This window comes from Schistocerca nitens, chromosome 3 (genome assembly GCF_023898315.1).
Source record: "Schistocerca nitens isolate TAMUIC-IGC-003100 chromosome 3, iqSchNite1.1, whole genome shotgun sequence".
NCBI lineage: Eukaryota > Metazoa > Arthropoda > Insecta > Orthoptera > Acrididae > Schistocerca > Schistocerca nitens.
In genome coordinates this window covers 53,802,598-53,825,625 of record NC_064616.1, presented here as the reverse complement: position 1 = coordinate 53,825,625, position 23,028 = coordinate 53,802,598, and the positions used below count along the sequence as shown (strand labels likewise).

Genomic DNA, 23,028 nt, shown 5'->3' with positions numbered 1-23,028 from the left:
AGTATAATTTGTATTCATCATTCTCCAGTACATATTGTGGTGCATACTTGTATGTAGGAACTTGTTGTTTTAAAAGTTAATGTTGTAAGGCAAGCTGTTGATGTATTATTTTTGCGACATTGTCATGTCTTCTGGGGTATTCTGTATTTGCTAGTATTGTACATCCGCTTGTGATGTGATCTACTGTTTCTATTTGTTGTTTACAAATTCTGCATTTATCTGTTGTGGTATTGGGATCTTTAATAATATGCTTGCTGTAATACCTGGTGTTTATTGTTTGATCCTGTATTGCAATCATGAATCCTTCTGTCTCACTGTATATATTGCCTTTTCTTAGCCATGTGTTGGATGCGTCTTGATCGATGTGTGGCTGTGTTAGATGATACGGATGCTTGCCATGAAGTGTTTTCTTTTTCCAATTTACTTTCTTCGTATCTGTTGATGTTATGTGATCTAAAGGGTTGTAGAAGTGGTTATGAAATTGCAGTGGTGTAGCCGATGTATTTATATGAGTGATTGCCTTGTGTATTTTGCTAGTTTCTGCTCGTTCTAGAAAGAATTTTCTTAAATTGTCTACCTGTCCATAATGTAGGTTTTTTATGTCGATAAATCCCCTTCCTCCTTCCTTTCTGCTTAATGTGAATCTTTCTGTTGCTGAATGTATGTGATGTAGTCTATATTTGTGGCATTGTGATTGTGTAAGTGTATTGAGTGCTTCTAGGTCTGTGTTACTCCATTTCACTACTCCAAATGAGTAGGTCAATATTGGTATGGCATAAGTATTTATAGCTTTTGTCTTGTTTCTTACTGTCAATTCTGTTTTCAGTATTTTTGTTAGTCTTTGTCTATATTTTTCTTTTAGTTCTTCTTTAATATTTGTATTATCTATTCCTATTTTTTGTCTGTATCCTAGATATTTATAGGCATCCGTTTTTTCCATCGCTTCTATGCAGTCGCTGTGGTTATCCAATATGTAATCTTCTTGTTTAGTGTGTTTTCCCTTGACTATGCTATTTTTCTTACATTTGTCTGTTCCAAAAGCCATACTTATATCATTGCTGAATACTTCTGTTATCTTTAGTAATTGGTCGAGTTGTTGCTGCCAGTAGTTTTAGATCATCCATGTATAGCAAATGTGTGATTTTGTGTGGGTATGTTCCAGTAATATTGTATCCATAATTTGTATTATTTAGCATGTTGGATAGTGGGTTCAGAGCAAGGCAGAACCAGAAAGGACTTAATGAGTCTCCTTGGTATATTCCACGCTTAATCTGTATTGGCTGTGATGTGATATTATTTGAATTTGTTTGGATATTAAGTGTGGTTTTCCAATTTTTCATTACTATGTTTAAGAACTGTATCAATTTAGGATCTACTTTGTATATTTCCAATATTTGTAGTAACCATGAGTGGGGTACACTATCAAAAGCTTTTTGGTAATCAGTGTATGCGTAGTGTAGCGACCTTTGTTTAGTTTTAGCTTGATATGTCACCTCTGCATCTATTATCAGTTGCTCTTTACATCCTCGTGCTCCTTTGCAACAGCCTTTTTGTTCTTCATTTATAATTTTGTTCTGTGTTGTATGTGTCATTAATTTCTGTTTAATGACTGAAGTTAATATTTTGTATATTGTTGGTAGGCATGTTATGGGGCGATATTTAGCTGGGTTTGCTGTGTCTGCTTGATCTTTAGGTTTCAGATAAGTTATTCCATGTGTAAGTGTATCAGGGAATGTGTATGGGTCTGCAATGTAACTGTTAAATAATTTAGTTAGATGTGAATGTGTTGAGGTGAACTTCTTTAACCAGAAATTTGCTATTTTATCATTTCCAGGGGCTTTCCAATTGTGAGTAGAATTAATTGCTTGGGTGACTTCATGTTGCAAAATTATCACTTCAGGCATTTGTGGTATCATCTTGTATGTGTCTGTTTCTGCTTGTATCCACCGTGCATGCCTGTTCTGTTGTACCGGGTTTGACCATATGTTGCTCCAGAAGTGTTCCATGTCTGTTATGTTTGGTGGATTGTTTATTTTAATGTGTGTGTCATCTATTGTCTGGTAAAATTTCTTTTGGTTTGTGTTGAATGTTTGGTTTTGTTTCCTTCTATTTTCACTTTTTTTGTATCTTCTGAGTCGTTTGGCTAATGCTTGTAATTTCTGCTTCTTTTCGTCTAATTGCTCTGTCGCTTCTTGTTGTGAGATTTTACCTAACCTTTTTCCTTTTTTTTTCCGAGATTTCATTTCTTATAAATTGTGTTAGCTGTCCGATGTCTTTTCTCAGTTTTTCTATTTTGATCTGTAGCCTGTGTTGCCATGCTGGTTTTGTGGGTTTCTTCTGTGTGTTGGTTGGTTCTGATCTCTGACTAGTGTGTATATTTAGTGTAGTGAGTGCTCCTATATAAACCAGTAGTTGTAACTCTTCCATAGTTGTGTTTTCATTTATTTGGTTGTGTATGATTGTGTTGATAGTTTTTATTGTTGTTTCGACTTGTGGGTTATTTCCCCGTGGAGGCCCGGGAAAAGAATAGGCCTCCGGTATGTTCTGCCAGTCGTAAAAGGCGATGAAAAGAACAAACCACTGATAGGTCTAACCCCCCTTTTAGTGTGATTAGTTGGTTCAGGACAGAACTAAAGAAGCCTCGGACAAGCGCCGTCATGGTCGGGGACGACGCTTGAACCCTATGCCCGCCCACAATGGTAACGACACTGCTAGCCAACTGGAAAATGATTTAAATCCAAATAGAGGTGTTTTGCAGGATATGCTTCCTGCAACCACCCTAGAAGGAAAACAAAGACAGAGGATGAGATGGTCAGATGAAGTTGATCGACACCTCATGTTCTGTTATTACCAAGCAACAAACCTAGGAACCAACACAACTGGATACAGATCACAAGTATACACAACATTTATTACCAGATACCCAGAATTAAAATTTTTAACAGAACAACAACTAGCTGATCAGATCCGTGTAATAATCAAAAATAACAGGATACCCCAGTCAGAATTAGAAAACATCAAACAACAAGTACAACAAATACTGGAACAAAATAATGTGCAATCAGAAGAAGAAGAAAATACAGTAATCGACTCAAACATCCCAGAGCAAACAAACAAAGAACAACACACACCAATTAAACAATCAGAGGAAAACGAAATCTTAAGACAGCCACCAGAACAAGCACAAATAGAACACGAAGTGACACAGATGTTAGATATAGAAGAAAAATTTCAGCTAACATATATAGAATACAAAGACACAAATACAGACATTAGACCATTCTTGCATAGACCACCAAATAATAATAATAATAATAATAATAATTATTATTATTATTATTATTATTATTATTATTATTATTATTCAAATAATAATAATAATAATAATAATAATAATAATAATTATTATTATTATTATTATTATTATTATTATTATTATTATTATTCAATTTACAAGTCAATTTTGGAGTGAATTGGCACCTACAAAAATTTAAGTTTGGGATTTGTGTATTATTTACCATTACCTTGGTGCTTCAATTAACCCGAATGGGGCCACCATGCAATTTCTTTAAAGCAAATGAAACTATCTGCATCATCATTTGGGTCCCCAGAAGAGGCTGTATTGACTTATAAACATCAGTCCTGAGTAAGCACAAAGGACTTGGTATTTTGTAAGGATCACATCTACAATGCTCAAAAATGAATCAAATTGTGCACTTATTCTGAACTAGAACAAATAGTCAGTGTGGACACAGATTAATAATCACACTTGATTAAAAAAAGGTAGATGAGTGATTGCAGACTGCTATGCTATATCACACCTTCCTTTGCATCTTGAAAGCATCAAAATGAGATGACCACAGGAAAGTCTGCAAGGACTCTTGTGCCACTGTACCAACTATTCAGTCAGAATACAAGCATTTCTTGAGGAGCCCAAAGTCCAGATATTTTTTCACTCATACTTGAGTCTAAATCTGGGTTAATGTGAAAGTTTAATGCACTGGAAAGAGACTTTCGCTAAGCATTATTCTGGGTCCTTATTAGCAGCTGTATTCATAAGAAGTATTCATGAAAAATCTTCAAGATTTTCACAAAGAGCTTTGAGAGGCTGCATTGCTTCACACATGAAAAAGATTTAAAGATAATTTTTAATAACTTAAAGAATTTGCATTACTTTCTTAAGACTTTCATAGTGGTCTTCCCATAAAGTCTCCACAATATCTGGTCTTCTGAACATCATACAGCTTAACAATAAATTAAATTGAAAGACATGTCTAGAAGATGGCCAGGAAATGAGATAAGAATCTTAAGAGGACCACCTTGCCCACCCCTCCACCAAGAAACAACATTAGAGCACCTTAAAACTTCCTCTGCCTTTGTTACCATACAGATTTTCATACAAGGTAATTTTATTTTTTGATCTTTTCCTTATAAGTTTTTATTTACTTGTCTCTTCCCATTTTCTCTGCAAATCTTTTCTGATTTCTCTTCATTACACACCGTTTATGTCACTCTGGGACTCTCTGCCGCAATACTTCCCTTACAAGAAAAAACAGCCACAGAGATCCCACAAAAAATCCTGAACATCATATGCATGAGTAAACTATGTAATATTGAAGCACAAATGATATGAGAAAAACACAAGAACTATACTAAGGGGGGCAGATACAGCTTATAACAGCAAAAATTTGACATCATTCAACAATTTTCTTCTCCTACAACAGTAAACTTACAAGAATAAAAGTAGACACATTCAAACAACTCGTCTTCTTACACAGGATGAAAATAAAAATAATCTATCATAAAGAAACTATTTTTACTACCTTTTAAATTGTTTCAAAATGGCAGCTGTTCAACAGTAATACTACAGCATTTCCCTCATATCTGGAGTAGTTTTAAGCTCTTTAATGTTGTGTTTAGTTTACTTTATTGGCAAAATACATATTTACAAAACAGAGATATTTTAGTTACACACCACAATAAATAACAGTTTTAATTAGGTTTCAAATTATGACTTCACTTTTTTAAACTTTTTGAACATAGTAATATATGTTTAATGGAGGAGCTATTCAATACACTGACCTGATTTTGCTTCATCATGTCGATATTATAGGGCTACATATAGTCAAAAAGCTTTAGTCAAAGCTTTATGTTATTTAGTTTTTGAGTTATGAGTGAAAATGATCAAGAAAACATGAAATGTGGGAAGTGAGTGTTCAATGTTGCTAATGCATTTTTCGAACGTTTGTTTTCTAATGATGACTGGTGGCCTGTCTTCTCTAATCTGAGCTTGCTCTTTCTTTTTACTGCTTCTTTACTCGTTTGTAGCTTTCTTTCTCTGTTGACTTTACTTGCACTATACCCATATCATCCAGTGCAAATTTATAAAACTTTCTGGGCACAGCCAGCCGCGGTGGCCATGCAATTCTAGGCGCTTCTGCTACGGTCACAGGTTCGAATCCTGCCTCGGGCATGGATGTGTGTGATGTCCTTAGGTTAGTTAGGTCTAAGTAGTTCTAAGTTCTAGGGGACTGATGACCTCAGATGTTAAGTCCCATAGTGCTCAGAGCCATTTGAACCATTTCTAGGCTCAATTCCTAATTGCTTAATTACTTCCAGCCTACCTTTCATGCCTTCATTGAATGTAAGTACTGTATCATTTGCTGCAATTTTAATAATAATTTTTCCGCAAAATCAAGTATTGTGACAAACTTTCCAAGTTTTGCTGTTCCGTGATTCATTAATATTTCATGTATTAGATTCAACACATCTTTTAAGAGTTCTTTGGCAACCAAGTTTTTAAACAGATGGTAAAGTATTTTTTGTGCCTACATCTATTAACTGTTTCTTCAGAGACTGCACATTGGTATGGATAACATGATTCATTTCCCTTGGGGCAAAAATTATGCATCAGGTTGGAATCAGAAGAGCATTTGCGATACCATATAGCTGCTGTTATGTTAATAACAAAGAAGTTTCTCTAATTGCATTTCCATAATAGGAGGTTACTGTATTTATGGCAGCATTTGTCAATCTCTTTTTACCATACAGAGATTTAGTGATAGGGTTATTAAGTTCATATGGCTTTAATTCTGAAACAGCCTTGAAGGATCTTACCAGATCACCATCACCAATGTAATTAACATACTGTGCACTAAGTCTAATCTCGCCCAGCCGGTTAGCCATGCGGTCTAACGCACTGCTTTCCGGGCAGATAGGTGTGCCGGTCCCCGGGTCGTATGCGCCCGGCCAATTAGTGTCAAGGGTCGGTGTGCCGGCCAGTCTGTGGATGGTTTTTAAGGCGGTTTTCCATCTGCCTCAGTGAATGCAGGCTGGTTCCCCTTATTCCGCAACAGTTACACTATGTTGGTGATTACTGCGCAAATGGTGTCTCCACGTACGCGTACACCATAATTACTCTACCACCCAAACTTCTGGGGCTACACTCATCTGGAGCGAGATGTTCCCGGAGGGGGAGGGGGTCCAACTGCACAATAACCCTGGGTTCGGTGTGGCGCGGCAGTGGCGTGAGTGGACTACTGTAGCCTGTTGTGGGATTGTGAACCACTGAGGGCTATGATGGCGATGAAGCCTCTCCGTCGTCTCTAGGTCCCCAGATCCATACCATACAATACTGTTATAACGTCAAGTTTAACAAATATATTTCAGAACGACACAACACATATAAGTCACAGAGTAAGTTGACAAGCAAGACATGGGTACACGTTAGCATTCGAATGAGCACTGAGTCCCAGTCTAGCAGCCGCTTAGGTGGCGCAGCTGCTGCATGGCTGGCAGACAGCGCCGCACGTAGAGGACGCGCATAATTGCGCGGCGGCGCTTTGAATGATCGGCGAGTCACAACACTTTTCCCCCCTTCGAAATTGTTGCACTGGTCTTAATGGAGGTGTCCTGTAGATGGCTAACGTCCATAGGCGTTGTTTGACTCGCCGTAAAGTCTCGAGGAGGAGGCTTCCCGTACGGACGGAAGTGTCCCCAATGATAACGGGTCGAGATGACAGGAGACGTAGGGGTTGAATCTGCTGGGGCCCCATGCACCAATCTGCCTGTTGCGGCAAGTCCAGTTGATATGACAGGAGATGTGTCGGCATCCGTTGGAGGAGGAGGCAAGTAGATTTGCTCTGACAGAGGATGGTCATCCGGTTCCTGCATGGGCACGTCTCCTGGTGGCGTCCGTTCTGGTGCTGGCATCGCGATGATGGTGAGAGGGCTGCGTTGTGAGTATTGAGAGATGCCAAGATCCCGAGCGTCAGGTAGGTCCAAAAGTGGTGTAACGGCATTCGGAACAGGCGTTGCTGGCACACGAGGCCAAAGCTGGTCCAAATGACGCACTGCAACACCCATGTCTATCTGGATTTCATACAGGCGTCTGCCACGGTGTCTTAAGATGTGGCCCGGGCTCCATTTTGGCCGCCTGCCATATCCCCATACCCAGACGAGGTCGGCGGCGGCGAACCAGCCAAGGGAAGGCACCCGTGGCCGTGAGGTGGGAGGCTGCAGAAGATGAAGTAGCATGCGGGGCTGTCGGCCATGTAAGAGCTCAGCCGGGCTGTGGTCGCCCATGGGGGTGAAACGGTAAGATGCCAGAAACTGGAGAAGCGCATCACCAGCAGCAGAAGAAGTCAGAAGTTTCCGCATCTGAGCCTTAAATGTGCGGACAAGTCGTTCAGCCTCACCGCTGGATTGTGGATGGAACGGCAGGGCCGTGACATGCATAACGCCGTGACGAGCACAAAAATCCGCAAATTCGGAAGAGGCAAATTGCGGACCATTATCAGTAACAAAAGTAGAGGGGAGGCCGTCCAAAGAAAAAATGCAGGCGAGAGCACTGGTGGTTGCCGCGGTGGTAGGCGACGTGCAACGGACAATGAAAGGAAAGTTAGAGTAGGCGTCAATTACGAGGAGCCAATAAGTACCTAAAAAGGGTTCCGCAAAGTCAGCACGAATGCGCTACCAGGGCTTCTCAGGTGAAGGCCACGGTGACAAAGATGACTTCGAGGCAGCGGCCTGTGATGCACAAGGGCCGCAGGCAGCGACCATGTGTGCTATTTCAGAGTCGATGCCAGGCCAGTACACATGACGGCGCGCCAGAGATTTTGTGCGAGACACACCCCAGTGCCCTTGGTGAAGGAGGCGCAAGACCGAAGCACGCAAAGACGCAGGTACCACAACACACGGCAAAGGATTGTCAGTGGAGAGGAGGATAACACCATCCCTAGCCGTGAGGCGGTAGTGCAAAGCGTAGTAGTTTCGCAACGGATCAGAAGTCTTAGCGGACGGGCGATCTGGCCCACCCTTCTGAATACAGCATAAAACCCGGGAGAGGGTAGGGTCAGAACTCGTAGCAGCCGCCAGCCTGTCCCCAGTGATGGGGAACCCGTCCACAACCCGCTGCTCGGCAACATCCAGATGGAAACACAAAAGTTCGTCCCTATCGAATGCCTGATCAGGACCCATGGGAAGGTGAGACAGAGCATCAGCATTTGCATGTTGAGCCGTTGGCCGGAAATGAATCTCATAATTGAAACGAGACAAGTAAAGAGCCCAACGCTGGAGGCGGTGTGCAGCCTTGTCGGGAAGTGACGTTGATGGATGAAACAAGGAAACAAGTGGTTTGTGATCCGTAACGAGATGAAATTTTGAGCCATAGAGAAAAACACCAAACTTATGAAGAGCATAAATAATGGCCAAACCTTCTTTTTCAATCTGAGAATACTTTTGTTGGGCATCCATGAGCGTTTTGGAGGCATAAGCAATGGGTTGTTCCGAACAGTCAGAAAAATGGTGCGCAAGGACTGTACCGACTCCGTAATGAGAGGTGTCTGTGGCAAGAACAAGATGTTGGCCAGGTCGATAAGTAGCCAGGCACGGGGCCTGTTTCAGCATAGTCTTCAATTTCTGGAAAGCTGCATCGCATGACGCGGACCAGTGAAAAGGCACATTTTTATGCAACAGGCGATGCAACGGCTGAGCCACCGAACCCGCAGACGGTAAAACTTGTGATAGTATGCTATTTTCCCCAAGAAGGCCTGCGGTTCCTTAACAGATGTAGGGCGAGGAAGGGCATCGATCGCAGCGACAGTTTGCTGAAGTGGACGAATACCATCCCGAGAGAGTTGAAACCCCAAGTACGTGATAGATGCTTAAAAAAATTGTGATTTCTGAAGATTACACTTAAGACCGGCAGTCTGTAAGACATGAAAAAGTGTGTGGAGATTTTGAAGATGTTCTTCAGTGGTGGAGCCAGTGACAACAATGCCGTCCATGTAATTGATACACCCAGGGACAGGGAGCAATAATTGTTCCAAGAATCGCTGAAAGAGAGCAGGGGCACTAGCAACTCCAAATGGCAAGCGTTTGTATTGATAGAGGCCGAAAGATGTGTTAAGGACCAGAAACTGCCGGGAAGCAGTGTCGAGAGGAAGTTGATGATAAGCTTTTGACAGGTCAATTTTAGAAAAATACTGGCCTCCAGCAAGTTAGTGAACAGTTCTTCAGGACGGGGCATAGGGTAAGTGTCGATGAGGCATTGAGCATTTACAGTGGCCTTGAAACCGCCACAGAGACGAATATCACCATTTGGCTTAGCAATGACAACGACAGGAGAGGACCACTCACTGGAAGTGACAGGAAGCAAGACCCCTGAAGTAGTGAGACGATCCAACTCTCGTTTTACCCGATCACGAAGGGCCACAGGAATGGGCCGAGCCAGAAAAAACTTAGACCAAGCAGTGGGTTTGAGCGTGATATGAGCTTCAAAGTCGTTTGCACGGCCTAACCCAGGAGAAAAAAAGGGACGAAAATGTCGTCAACAAGGAATCCAGTTGAGCATACTTAATAGCATCAGAGACAATATTGACAGAGTCATCTATGGAGAACCCAAAAACGCGAAAGGCATCGAAACCAAAAAGATTTTCTGCGTTGCTCTGGTCGACCACAAATATGGGAACAGTGCGAACGACAGATTTTTAAGATACCTCAGCATTAAACTGTCCCAAGAGAGAAATCTTCTGTTTATTGTACGTCCGTAATTGCCGAGTGACAGGTGACAGGAGTGGAGAACCCAACTGAAGATACGTCTGAGAATTAATTATAGTGGCATCATAACCGGTATCCACTTGCATGCGAACATCTCGACCAAGAATTTGGACAGTGAGGAATAACTTCCCTGAAAGGGAAGAAGTGCAATTGACAGACAACACAGAATCAGAATCAGCGTCATGTTCATGAACATCATGTATGTGGTCGGATTTGCAAACGGAAAACACATGACCTTTCTTTTTGCAATTGTGACACACAGCCCAACGTTGGGGACAATCCTCACGTGAATGTTTCGTAAAACACCGCGGACATGAAGGAAGTTGCCGGGGGTTTTGCTACAGTTTCTTAGCGGGTTGTTTACGGCTAGGCCGAGTCTGCGTGTGGGAGCGCACTGCGGCCACGTCGGCCGGCGGGGACGCGCCGCACGCGTCATCAACAGCGCACAGAGGTTGTATTTCCCCGACATCACCCCATGCCTCTATTTGCGCCCCAGCGGCGCAAGAAATTTCAAAAGACTACGCAATGGAGAGAACTTCATCTAGAGTCGGATTCGCCAACTGAAGGGCACGTTGCCGAACTTCTTTGTCGGGCGCCGACCGGATAATAGCATCCCGTACCGTGGAATCGGCATAGGATTCTTTGTGAACGTCAGTAACAAATTGACACTTTCGTCTGAGGCCGTGAAGTTCAGCAGCCCAAGCATGATAGGATTGATGCGGCTGTTTTTGACGACGATAAAAGGCAACACGAGAGGCTACCACATGCATTTGCTTTTGAAAACAGACAGACAGAAGTGAGCACATTTCAGCAAAGGACAAAGATGCAGGATCCTTCAAAGGAGCCAACTGCGACAACAACCGATACATTTGAGGTGAAATCCCGGAAATGAACAGAGACTTACATGGTTGTTGTTCGTCCGTGACATGAAATGCCAAGAAGTGCTGTCGAAGACGTTTTTCATAATCAGACCAGACTTCCGCCGTCTCGCCGTAAGGAGGAAAAGGAGGTACAGCAAACGACGAGAAACGCCCCGCATTTGACGCCGCGACGAAATCGCAAATCACCGCTGTTAGAAGCGTTTGCTGTTCAAGGAGATTTTGCAATAGTTGCTCGACAGTAGCCATGGAACCCTGTGGGTCAACGGTGAAAAGGAAAAATCCACTACCTCGTTGCCAATTGTTATAACGTCAAGTTTAACAAATATATTTCAGAACGACACAACACACATAAGTCACAGAGTAAGTTGACAAGCAAGACATGTGTACACGTTAGCATTCGAATGAGCACTGAGTCCCAGTCTAGCGGCCGCTGCTCGGCTGGCCGCTTAGGTGGCGCAGCTGCTGCATGGCTGGCAGACAGCGCCGCGCGTAGAGGACGCGCGTAATTGCATGGCGGCGCTTTGAATGATCAGCGAGTCACAACAAATACAATACAAGTCTAATCTCTGATTGCAGAAAAGTTTTCTTCGTCCTTCAATTCCCATAGTACCTGCTGTACCCCTAGGATTAACTGAACCATTTGGATCACAACTTTCCCTCCATTCTGCATGAGTCAATGAGTCATATTCTTTTTATTATATTTCCACCCTTTGCTATCCTTACAATAAGAAATGGACACTTTGGTATTCAAAACATTCCACGATTTCCTTGCTACTACTGTGGATACCCCATATAATGATGAATGTCCCCTTGCAAGCCACGTATCACCACATGAAACCTAACTTGGTGCTTTTGTAGAATCTAATTTATTCTGCTGCAGCTTTACTGGCACATTAATTTCTTCATACTCTTTGACACAATGTTGATTTAACTACTGATAAGGTTATATGTAGTTTTCCTAACTTTGGGTCTCATATTCATTGTACCACAAAATATTTTGAGATTTGTCAGACCCGTCCTACACATTTCATTCCATACTCCGCCCTTCTATTAATAGTGTAGACATTTATAGTTTTCTCTGACATTGGGCAGTTATAAAATGAGCTTACATTGCACAGTTAGCACATGTTATAACAATTTTGCAACCTAGCCCTGACACATTTTTTGTATTAAAATTTATATGTCCACCAAATATGCAGTGGAGGCATCTGTAATTTCAGCAGACATTATGTTTATGCAGACAATAACATTGCCTGGAGCATCAGTAATGTCCGACGCATGTCTGTTAGAACTGTCACTTGTTGAAGTTATTTGTTTTGAAACCCTTACATTGTTGTTATTTTCATAGATTTCTTTGGCTGAGTGTATATTCTTATATTGATTCCCATTTAAAGGCAATTTCTTCACCTTATAGCATACTTTCTTCTTCCCCATGATCATTCATAAAATGCTTAGAATAAAGTTAACACATGATCTGTTTAAAAATCACAATCAAATGTTTAATTTACTTCACAAAAGATGACTGCAATCAGGAGAAATTTAACTTCTGGACTGATCATTACAAGTATGACAAATTTAATTTTGAAACTGTATATAAACAATATGATAAATATTGCAAAATGCTACATTAGTCTCAGGGAAAATTAAAAGTTACTCTCAGGGAGCATGGCTTTCAAGGAACAGATCAGAGGGTATTGCTTTAGTATTTAATTGATAACTCTGAAACTATTAGAGCTATTGTAATAATTTTTTGAGCAAAATATTTCTATCATTTGGAGCATAAGAAAAAAATAATTTTGAAAAAGCAATTTTGTGAAGGTACCTGACCGCCTTAAATGAAATACAATGTTGTATGAGAAATGTCAAACTGTATTAGCAATACTCCTTTTACACTGGGCAGGAAACTGTCAATCAGAAGAACTACTTTAAAAAAACAAAAGTTTCTGAATGTAACCTTAGGTCCTCTTCTGTAACAGTAGTAGTCTGCATAACTTCAAGGTTAGTATTAATTTCCTGGCCACTGGAGTTTACATCACTAGGTGGTTTCTGCTGCAGCACACAGTCTTGTTTGCTCAAATCATCCACACTATTTTGTGACACATTTCCTGCAAAAAATAGAAGTACAGAAATATTGTGCTGTTTTAATCTCAGAGTGTATGGAAGTTTATGCAAAGAGCATTTATAAGTTTCGCACCACCACACAGTAACTACTTCACCTTGTATACGATTTAAATCAGCTTCAATGAAGAGAATCTTTTCTTCACACTCTCTTATCCTGTATTTCATTTCTTGCACACTGTCTTCATTCTCGTGTGGATTGTTGCTGAGCTTGTTTTCAATTTCCTTTTTTTCTTTCTTTATTTCCTAAGAAGAAGAAAGATCAAATTGCTTAATGTAAGACTTCAGTGACTCCTAAGTAAACTGAAAGCACAATAAAATAGAATACTACACTAAAATATGATAAAGTGGCAGTAAACAACTTGCTGCCTAAAATGTTACTCAACCTAACATAACATAATTAATCCACATTTAATAATATACTTCATCTGAAACCTCCCACAAAGTACATAAAAAAATTGAATCAGCTAACATATTCAATAATTTATGAAAATTCCATTTATAAACATGTAAACTGCAACAAAGGTAGTTACCCTTCTTCTGAAGACCTGGCTTACATACATGATGGATAAACTTACACCTCACTCAATGATGTTTGAATCTGTCAGTTGACATACGAAAATTAATTCAATCAACACAATTTTGGCTTATTATGCCAAATGTTCTGTCTGTAGAAGATTAGATACAAATTACTAAGCACTCAGTTAGCAAATGATGACATGAGCAAGTGAGGAATGCAGCAAATAGGCTGGTTGAACTTTTTATTTTTCCATCTTGATTACAGGATGGGCAAGAAGCAGTGTTCTTGTAGTTACCTTCATTACTGACATGAAACTTCTAATTTTGGTAGGCAGTTCCCAGCTATCGTGTCGGACCTCATGCTTTTTCCAAATAAATCATTACTTCTTGTGCAGATAGTGTGGCACTTTGTCAAACAATTTACACACCCACAAATTGTAGAAGAAAGCCTGTAATGTTTATTTGGTACAGTGCAGTTTGCTTCCAGTTGGTTCACGGGAGTGATACCAGAGTCCATAAATTTCTTCCATAAACAAGTTGATGATGAATGCCTTTCCTGACTACAACTGTTAACTTCTCATAAAAATGAGACTATTGGGGTGGTCCAGCTTGTGTTCTAAATGGGAACAGCTCAGCTCACCATGCCCCCCTCCACCTACCTCGGGATCATGATCTGTCATGTCACCCTACTGATCTGCAACATGGGAATGCATTCAGTTAAGGAGACTGAAGTAAAAGAACTGCCTACATTGGGTAATGAGTGAATTTGTCATGCAGAAGTAATATTTTGCAAAGTTGATGGTTTCATTTTTATGGATTTGCCAATTTTGAGGGCGCAAGGGCACTCCTTCCCTTATCCTACCGAGTCCAGTTTTCACAATTTCATTTGTATACAGAATGGAAACAAAGCAGAGGCTAGTCTTAGAAAAGTTATAATATTTTTTTTTACAAAAAGTGTAAAATATGAGCTGCACCTGCAATAAAAACTGGTAGACAGAATGTAGTTTCATCTGTAGATATGGAAAAAAAATGACAGTTTTCCCTTGACTATCAATGGAAACAAGAGCTAGGTGCCATATTGTCTTTAACATGAATGATCTATTTCCCACTACTTCATCTTCTAATCACTATAGTGTTAATGAAGTTCTTCCAGAAAATTCAGTTAGCTTGACATCCAGAAATATAACAAACTGATGTGAGCTGTGGAAACTCTGATTCTCACTAACACACGTGACAGAAGCAGCACTGCCACTGTCACCAAATGCATGTATACACGACAAAGCTGCTCCCTTTGATATTCAATTTAGAGTCCACATCAGAATCTACAGGCTGTTAACAGTGTCCATGGCTCAACAGTGGTATCATCAATTGGAATCACCAGCCTCACACATCTCTTGTGCTCTATATCAATTCTTGGTGTTCTACTTTGGCTTTTCCCGTTGCCCAGTAAGTTAGACTCATTGAAAGGAAGTGGACTTTGTATTAGACCACATATCAACAAAATGAGCATCAAAAGGTGCTTCATACACTGCAAACCTGCATGATCTGTGTATATGCAAACACACCACCATCACTAAAATTAAATGCAATGATGAGGACACTAAACCAGACAGCATAATAGAGTTAATCTTAAACCACAAAACAATTCAATTAACACAGGTACAATTAATGAAAATTCTGTGACTCAGTTACTTAAACTTTTTACACTTATCAACCTTTTAAATCATACATTAAACTCAAAATCACTATGTCAGCAATAGGCATTATACAAACCATGTAAGAATACATAGAAAATATCAGTGGCGCACACCTTCATGAAAGCAACAAATTGAAATCTACGAAAAACTTTTGCATTTACTGATACAGTATAGTTTATCCTTACATGTAATTGTTTTTCTTTTGCACTGATGAGAGATCCCAGTTTACCAAGATGGACACCTGAAAAACAAATAAATATGCATTTAAAAGATATTTGCAAGAAATATTACACTGTTCTCATACATTCTGGATATCACTGACTGAGCTTTTACTTCTATGTACTGTCCATCTCTATGATTTATATAAAAGACTTAAATTTAGCTAGAGAACCACCCCACCCCCACCCCACCCCACACCCCTCAACCCAAAGACCCGAAGGATTCACAGTGGCATTTATTTATTTATTTATTGTGAACTTCTCTCACAACTGTGTTGCATTGGATCTGTTCCTGGTTTATTATCCCACAGGCTGTTGTTGGAGCACTCTTACAACACATACAGCTGTAAAATTAAAATGTGAATGTAAATTCACCAAAAACAGCCCGTAGTATATAAAAAGAATTCAATGCAGCACAGGCATGTCAAAGGGTCACACGAAGTTAATGCTGATTATGCATAAAATACATTATGTAAAACACATGGCTAACATAACTGTCTTATTCATCACCGAAACAGGATTTGCATAAAAGGCAAATTGATTCTCACAACTGAGGAAGTGGTAGATGTAAAAGGAAATACTACCAAGTATTTAACTAAATACAGTGAAGAGCAATAAACAAATACAATGTGATTAGATCATGTATGTCAGTAGCAACAGAAACATACTACAAAGTGCTGAAAAACCAACCACAAATCAAGACTGAGAAAAGAAGAAAAACATTTTACCCCTGACAAAGCAAGACCACTGAATGGTCAGTGTGCTTATTTTTACAATAACACAGAGAATTAAGAAGCATCAAAAGCTGGCAGGAAAAGACAACATAAAGATACAAGTGACATTAATCAGTTCACCAGACTCACAAATTCTAAGCAAGGAGTCACAGTAATTAGACATTGGGCCTAAATTTTGGAATGTACCTACATTCCAATTTCAAACTGTGTTAGTAGCACATTAGTACACATGAACTAAAGCTGAAGGAAGGTTTTAAATCAAGGGGCTCTTTTACCTGACAAATTATAGGGAAGGAATAGATGATATAAGAATAATCATGTCTCAAGGAAAACTCAAACCTGGGACCTTTGCCTTGGAACGTAGGAGATGAGGTACTGATGGAAGTAAAGCTGTGAGGGAGGGTCAGGAGTCATGCTTGGAGAGCTCAGTTGGTAGAGCTTACTAAAGGCAAAGATACCAGGTTTGAATCCCAGTCCAAATAAATGTAACTATTCCAGTTTGAGAATTTACTGAGACATGTAATTATGCCCTATGATTAGTCTCATTCATTTCAATAATGTGTTGCATCTCCAGCAGGTGCAGGTGTGTGTGTGTGTGTGAGAGAGAGAGAGAGAGAGAGAGAGAGAGAGAGTGTTGAGCACTCAGTGGCATGACTCTTGGTGTCCTCATTAAAACAGTCCAAGATGAATGTGGTTAAAATGTATAAAACTAAAAAGGCATAAAATATTAACTCAGGTAAAATTTCACTTACTCTATCCCAATCTAACTCTCTCTCTCTCTCTCTCTCTCTCTCTCTCTCTCTCTGTGTGTGTGTGTGTGTGTGTGTGTGTGTGTGTGTGTGTGTGTGTGTTGTGAATTCGCACTATTCCGTAAGCTGTAGCAATTTTAAACACAGCGACTATTTATCATCAAACAATGGAAACTGCAGTAGGAATATCTCAAAAATGTAGGAAAAGACAGATTGCCACTTACCATAAAGGAGACAGGCACAATTAAAAGACACTTACATAAAGCTTTTGACCACCACCTTCAGCAGTAAAAGAGAGACACACACCATTCACACACACAAGCAAGCACACCTCATGCACACACAGCTACCAACTCCAGCATCTTGGGCCAGAATGTCACATCAGGGAAGGGGAAGGGGTGGTGTACGGGTGGAGAGGGAGATGAACGCTGTCTGGTGGAATGTGCAGGGACTAGGATACCTGGGCTCAAGATGCTGGAGTTGGTGGTTGTGTGTGCACGAGGTGTGCTTTCTTGTGTGTGCGAATGGTGTGTCTCTCTTTTACTGCTGAAAGCGGTGGCCGAAAGCTTTATGTAAGTGTCTTTAATTGTGGCAGTCTGCAAATTGATGTGTCTCCTTTATGGTAAGTATCAGTCTGTCTTTTCCTACATTGTTGACTATTTATTATAAATTTTAATGGTCTCGATCATAATATAAAACAATAATAACTAGATAATAATTGGTTTTGGTTGATTAGCATCCACCACAAAGTCTATAGAAACAAACAAAAAAATGGACTTTCAGTTAATGTGTAAAACTCCTTTCAACTTTAAAAAAAATGTAATTTTTATAAAGCATTAAAACATTGAAAACAGTAAAAACCTACCTTGCTTACACTGTAACTGGTACCTAAATAAAGTGTTAACCACCGTAACATTGTTACTTGGAGTAACTTGTCAATTACCAAAAGTTTGTCGGAGCATGAATGTTAGCATACAAAACCCGTAGGAGTTTAATCACTGTGTGTTCTTACACACCACCACCACAATTTGCCAGTTATAGCTGACAGGTACCACACAAGGACACACAGTTACAATTCTGAGAAGCAGAGACAGAAGGAACTAACATTTTGATGACACTTATAAAGTTATGAAAACCAGTATAAAAACATACATAAAACTGGTAATCCCAATATAAATATAAAATTCACAAAAACTGTGTCAAGATTACATAAGAACAGAACTCGTTATCAGGCTGTAGCTATTTAAAACAAAGGGTAAATCAAGAAATGCAATATCTATATTTTGTATAAATGTAAACTGATAGGGACAGTGCCTGAATCTAACATTAAAATTAGTGATAAATGCCAAAAGTCATCCACCGTGGCTAAGGCACCACATGTATGCAGCTGTGCTTAGCACAGCTGATGATGAAGCACGTTTGCAGTAGGCTATGGGGAAAGAAGATGGTCAGTCTGTGTTGACCGTCTCCCGTGTAGAATTTCAAGATAGGGATTTTATTGTCTATCGGCATGTTAATGATATTAAAACACTAAATTTGCACTACTTAAAGTAGATCAAACATACTACAGTAACAGTTCTGCTTGAACTCTCTTTGAGTATTAGCTTGGGAGAATTCATGAGGCAACCTATCCTTCAGTGTTGTGTGCAATACTTCCATATTGTTGTTTATCTGTTGTAAAGAATGCTTTTCTGCAGTGACATGCACCCCCAAAGCTGTCTTATTCTGGGAAGATGTGTGCTCCCTAAATTGCGTTAAAAAAGAGCATCCTTTCTGGCTAACGTAATACCAGTCATAGTCATTGCAGCTTACTTTATGTACTGTGGTATGGAAATTTCTGGCAGAATGTAAGTACTTTATAAGCAATGAAGAACACTCACCAAACAGCAGAAGTGTTAAGGCACTGGCAGGCACACAAAAATGAATGATAACTTTGTTGGCTTTAGGAAAAAAAGGAAATCTAGATCACTTCAGCTCCTTCAACATATGATGCCAGGTCTCAGGTCTCACAAACAGTCATTATTCTAAAATCATCTTGAAATGAGGACAGAAAGAAGAATTAATGCTAAAATGACTTAAGAACGTTTGGCTGCTTCGTCACTTACAGCCACATGAGCCAGCAACCTTCACCAGACATTAAAAACTCCTCCCTTATAATTTGGGGAGCTGCTCGGACATTTCACAGATTCTTAATCATTGTACAACATTTGTTTAATTCTCTGCTACAATTGAGGGCAGATCAGGAGATGAACTAGTGTGTGTTCTCTTTCCTAAGTATAAAATACAATCAATGAAAAGTTAGCATATCAAAATTTGTACATATTAAGCACTGTACCTTGGAGGCACAACCAGGCCCCAGACACGAGTAATCTTTATTATTTAAACTTTACAAAGAGGTTGCCTTTTCATCCGTCACCTTCCAGATGATACGACAACAATCGACAAGCTCACACCAGAACAGGGCAAATCGTCATCACCAAAGCTGCCCTGGCAATCGAACCACACTGCAGGATCAAAAACGTCTCTCTCTTCTGTTTCCAGTTGCCTCCTACAGCAGACACTAAATGGCTCAGTTTCTTTACCTTTACATTTTCCCTCGTCCTCCGAGGTGGGTCTAGGGTTATCGGAGTTACCTTCTTGTCCCCCTGGCAACCCCCACCGTGTACTCCTCATGAGTAAACTTTAGTACCTTATATTAATTACAAGCCCACACTGCTTTACATTCCTGGCTTCATCCCTGAAGGAGAGTACAAACTGGTTTCAGAATCGGGATGCTGAATTTGTTTTGTTTTCAGCTTTGATGCGCCGCATACAAATTACTAAGCCGTGAGGGAATGTGTGAAACTATCGTTCAGCTTTGTACTGTGATGTAATGGCCAAGTGCTCAGCACAGTCCATCCGAGCTGGCCATTGCAGTCTACCCAGAGCTGCAGCCATCGGTGCTGCTGCTGCGCGACACCTCGTGACCTCGACCATCTCCTCTACTGCCTCTGCACAAGCCAGCTCGTGGGTACAATAACTCACTGCCATCCTGACACTGTGTGCCACCACACCACAGCTCGACAGTTCCGTGCTGTTCGTCAACTGACAGATGCAAGATGTCAGTTTGGTCGTTTGGGAGAAGACACCGCTGGAGTTTGATGCTGGTAGAGATATCACTGAGAGCTGCTGCTGAAGACTTTTTGTTTGTTTCGATGTGTGTACCTTAAAGGGATGCCGACCACCAGGTCACAGGAAAATCTGGAGATGGATCGAGAAATGCAAGCGAGGCTGGAGCAACTCCAGGTAGAGTACGAAGACCTCCGAAGACGCCATAAACGGGCATTTGCAAATTCAACCGGAAAACGGCACTGTACCTGCAGTTAGATTTGCTTCCGTATTTCTGGGATTTCCATACACAATTCTGTCCAGGCCTGTGATTGCTGTTCTAGCGGATTCACTGGTTCCCACTTTTGTGGATAAAACACATGAAAGAATCCACACTTACATATAAATTTTAATGGGAGCAAGGAAACTGTCCGCATTGGGTGACGAAGATTTGACAGAAGTTGCCAACCTGAAGTTGCAAGGAAAGGCTTGTGCTTGTGTAAATTCTGTGGAAGGGCTGAGAAATACCGTGGCATTTGACATCCTTGCAAAAAGGATAGTGGATAGATCTGGAGATAAAGCATAGCATTAGCTACTATAGGGACAAACTTTTCACCATATGCCAAAATTGCAGAGAGGATTTAGAGCACTTTACTGATTGAATAAGAACTGTTTCATGTCTTACACATGTACTAGGGGAAGTAATGTGAGGAGGAGGAGGAGATTAGTGTTTAAACCCATCAACTACGAGGTCCTTAGAGACGGAACACAAGCTCGGATTAGGGAAGGATGGGGAATGAAATTGGCCGTGCCCTTTCAAAGGAACCATCCCAGCATTTGCCAAAGTGATCTAGGGAAATCGTGGAAAACCTAAATCGGCATGGCCGGACGCAGGATTGAACTGCCATCCTCCCGAATGCGTGTCCAGTGTGCTAACCACTGCGCCACCTCGCTCGGTGTAATGTAAGGAATGAAGTACTAATCAGAGAAGGAAAAGCTCCCTGTGTATATTTGTTCACAGGACAGATCCACCAGAGGTGGGTGTTGAGGGGAAGTGTGCTTTGCAAACCACACTAAGAGAGGCCATGCATTCATCCAGTCTTCCACCAGGGTAAACTCCAATAGGTGTGCAGTCACTGCCAAAGAGCACTGCATTTGCTGGAAATGCTCATGTCACAATGCCCCTGAGTATTTGGCACCTGCACATGCCTACTTCAAAAGATTAGACATGAGAGCACTAATTTTCCATCTTTACGGCATCGCTCGGCTAATCAAATAGGTTACCAATCTTTCTTACATATCCAGTCACCAACCCTGTAGACCATGCGCTGCATCAACACGTGGTCTGCACTGCATTCTGTCTTTTGCTGTTTTCTCCAAATTGTATACATCATCTTGCCATTTGTTTCTTAGCCTGTCCAGGGGTATTTTTGTTGTAATGCAGGCAATGACAGCTTGCTGAGACAGTCAGGTCTCTGGCATATCGATTAAATAAGCTGCTCATTGGTGTCGTTTGCTCTTTTGATATTGTAAAATGTTGGGCTGGTGCATGATCTCTCATAGATTTCATTATTCTCTCTTGCTCTCCACTTATTTCCACCTCTTACCGGGCCCCAGATTCTTCTCACTGTTAAAATTAAAATTTAAAACAGTCTTGATCGCAATCTTGTTAAAATATTTTTTTATTGGAGTGAGTGACCGGTTTCGACTCTTTCATAGAGTCATCTTCAGACTGTAAAGATCCATTGCCAAAGTAGTGTAGACATTATAATAAGCATGTAAAAAATATATATAACAAATATATAAAAATCAGATAAATAGTAACAAATTATACCCAGAGCAGTGGATGGACACTGCCAGACGAGTTTCGTCGACCCTTGACACTCGTGTAACTGCTGACTGTGCATGGAGGGAACGGGTATTAATAGGGCTGGACACACCCACCGTTCTGAGTATGACATCATAAGTAGCCAATCGGAAAACATGTTCACGATTAGATAACTTAATACATAACTATAAAGGAACAGTTACAGTTGGAATACATCATAATGTCAATTATTGATCATTATTCGCCAATGAATATAATACTATTAAAATGGTTCATTGGTATGAAATAAGGCTTAGAGTATGCTGCCCTCTAAACTCAGAACTATAGATCTCCACCAAAGATTGTCGTTGCCCCAGCGTTTACGTGGATAATAGAGGGTTACCATGGGAATGGCATCAGGTTCCGCTGTGGACATTAGTGGTGCTGTCAAAGATTGTACTATGGGGAGATACATCGTATGTTACGGTTATTCTCACTGCAACAATCTATGGTGCTGTAACACTGTAGATTGTCACAGTGAGAATAAGATGCTATTTCTATAACAACTGCTGATATATCTATCCAAACACTGTTTTCGTGGTTGAAGTGTCAACCCTCGAGATATCTTTCGCAGTGCACAATAATCTCTGATCATCTGATGCCTGCCTCACCGGGCTAGGATGCCGTTTCTACGGCAACTATCGATGCACATTAGTAACATCGTTCCGCTGTTATTACAGAAATATTAGTGTGGTTCCACCATAGTACAGTTATTTTCATTGTGCTGACATCAAAAGAGAGCAAAATTAACCAAATTTCTGTGGCACATAACTGTAACATACGACATATCTCCCCCTAGTACAATCTTTGACAGCACTACTAACGTCCACAGTGGAACAGGACGCCATTTCCATCATAACCCTCAATTATCCATGTAAACGCTGGGGCAATGACAATCTTTGGTGCAGACTGTAGTTCTGAGTTTAGAGGGTAGCATACTCTAAGCCTTATTTCATACCAATGAACCATTTTAATAGTATAATTTGTATTCATTAATGAATAATGATCAATAATTGACATTATGATGTATTCCAACTGTAACTGTTCCTTCATAGTTATGTATTAAGTTATCTAATCATGAACATGTTTTCTGATTGGC

At 40.4% G+C, this 23,028-nt stretch overlaps 1 protein-coding gene across 2 annotated transcripts in view; it reads right to left on the bottom strand.

Annotated features, from left to right (window-relative positions):
- Window positions 1-23,028, bottom strand: part of LOC126248010 (dynamin-binding protein-like) — a 222,855-nt gene that overhangs the window by 150,653 nt on the left and 49,174 nt on the right. For both annotated transcript variants that reach the window (XM_049948593.1, XM_049948592.1), the window contains exons 7-9: window positions 15,460-15,515; window positions 13,157-13,304; window positions 12,895-13,045 (exon numbers count right to left, since the gene is read on the bottom strand). In XM_049948593.1, the coding sequence (XP_049804550.1) occupies window positions 12,895-13,045; window positions 13,157-13,304; window positions 15,460-15,515 (355 nt within the window). The remainder of the gene's footprint in view (window positions 1-12,894; window positions 13,046-13,156; window positions 13,305-15,459; window positions 15,516-23,028) is intronic.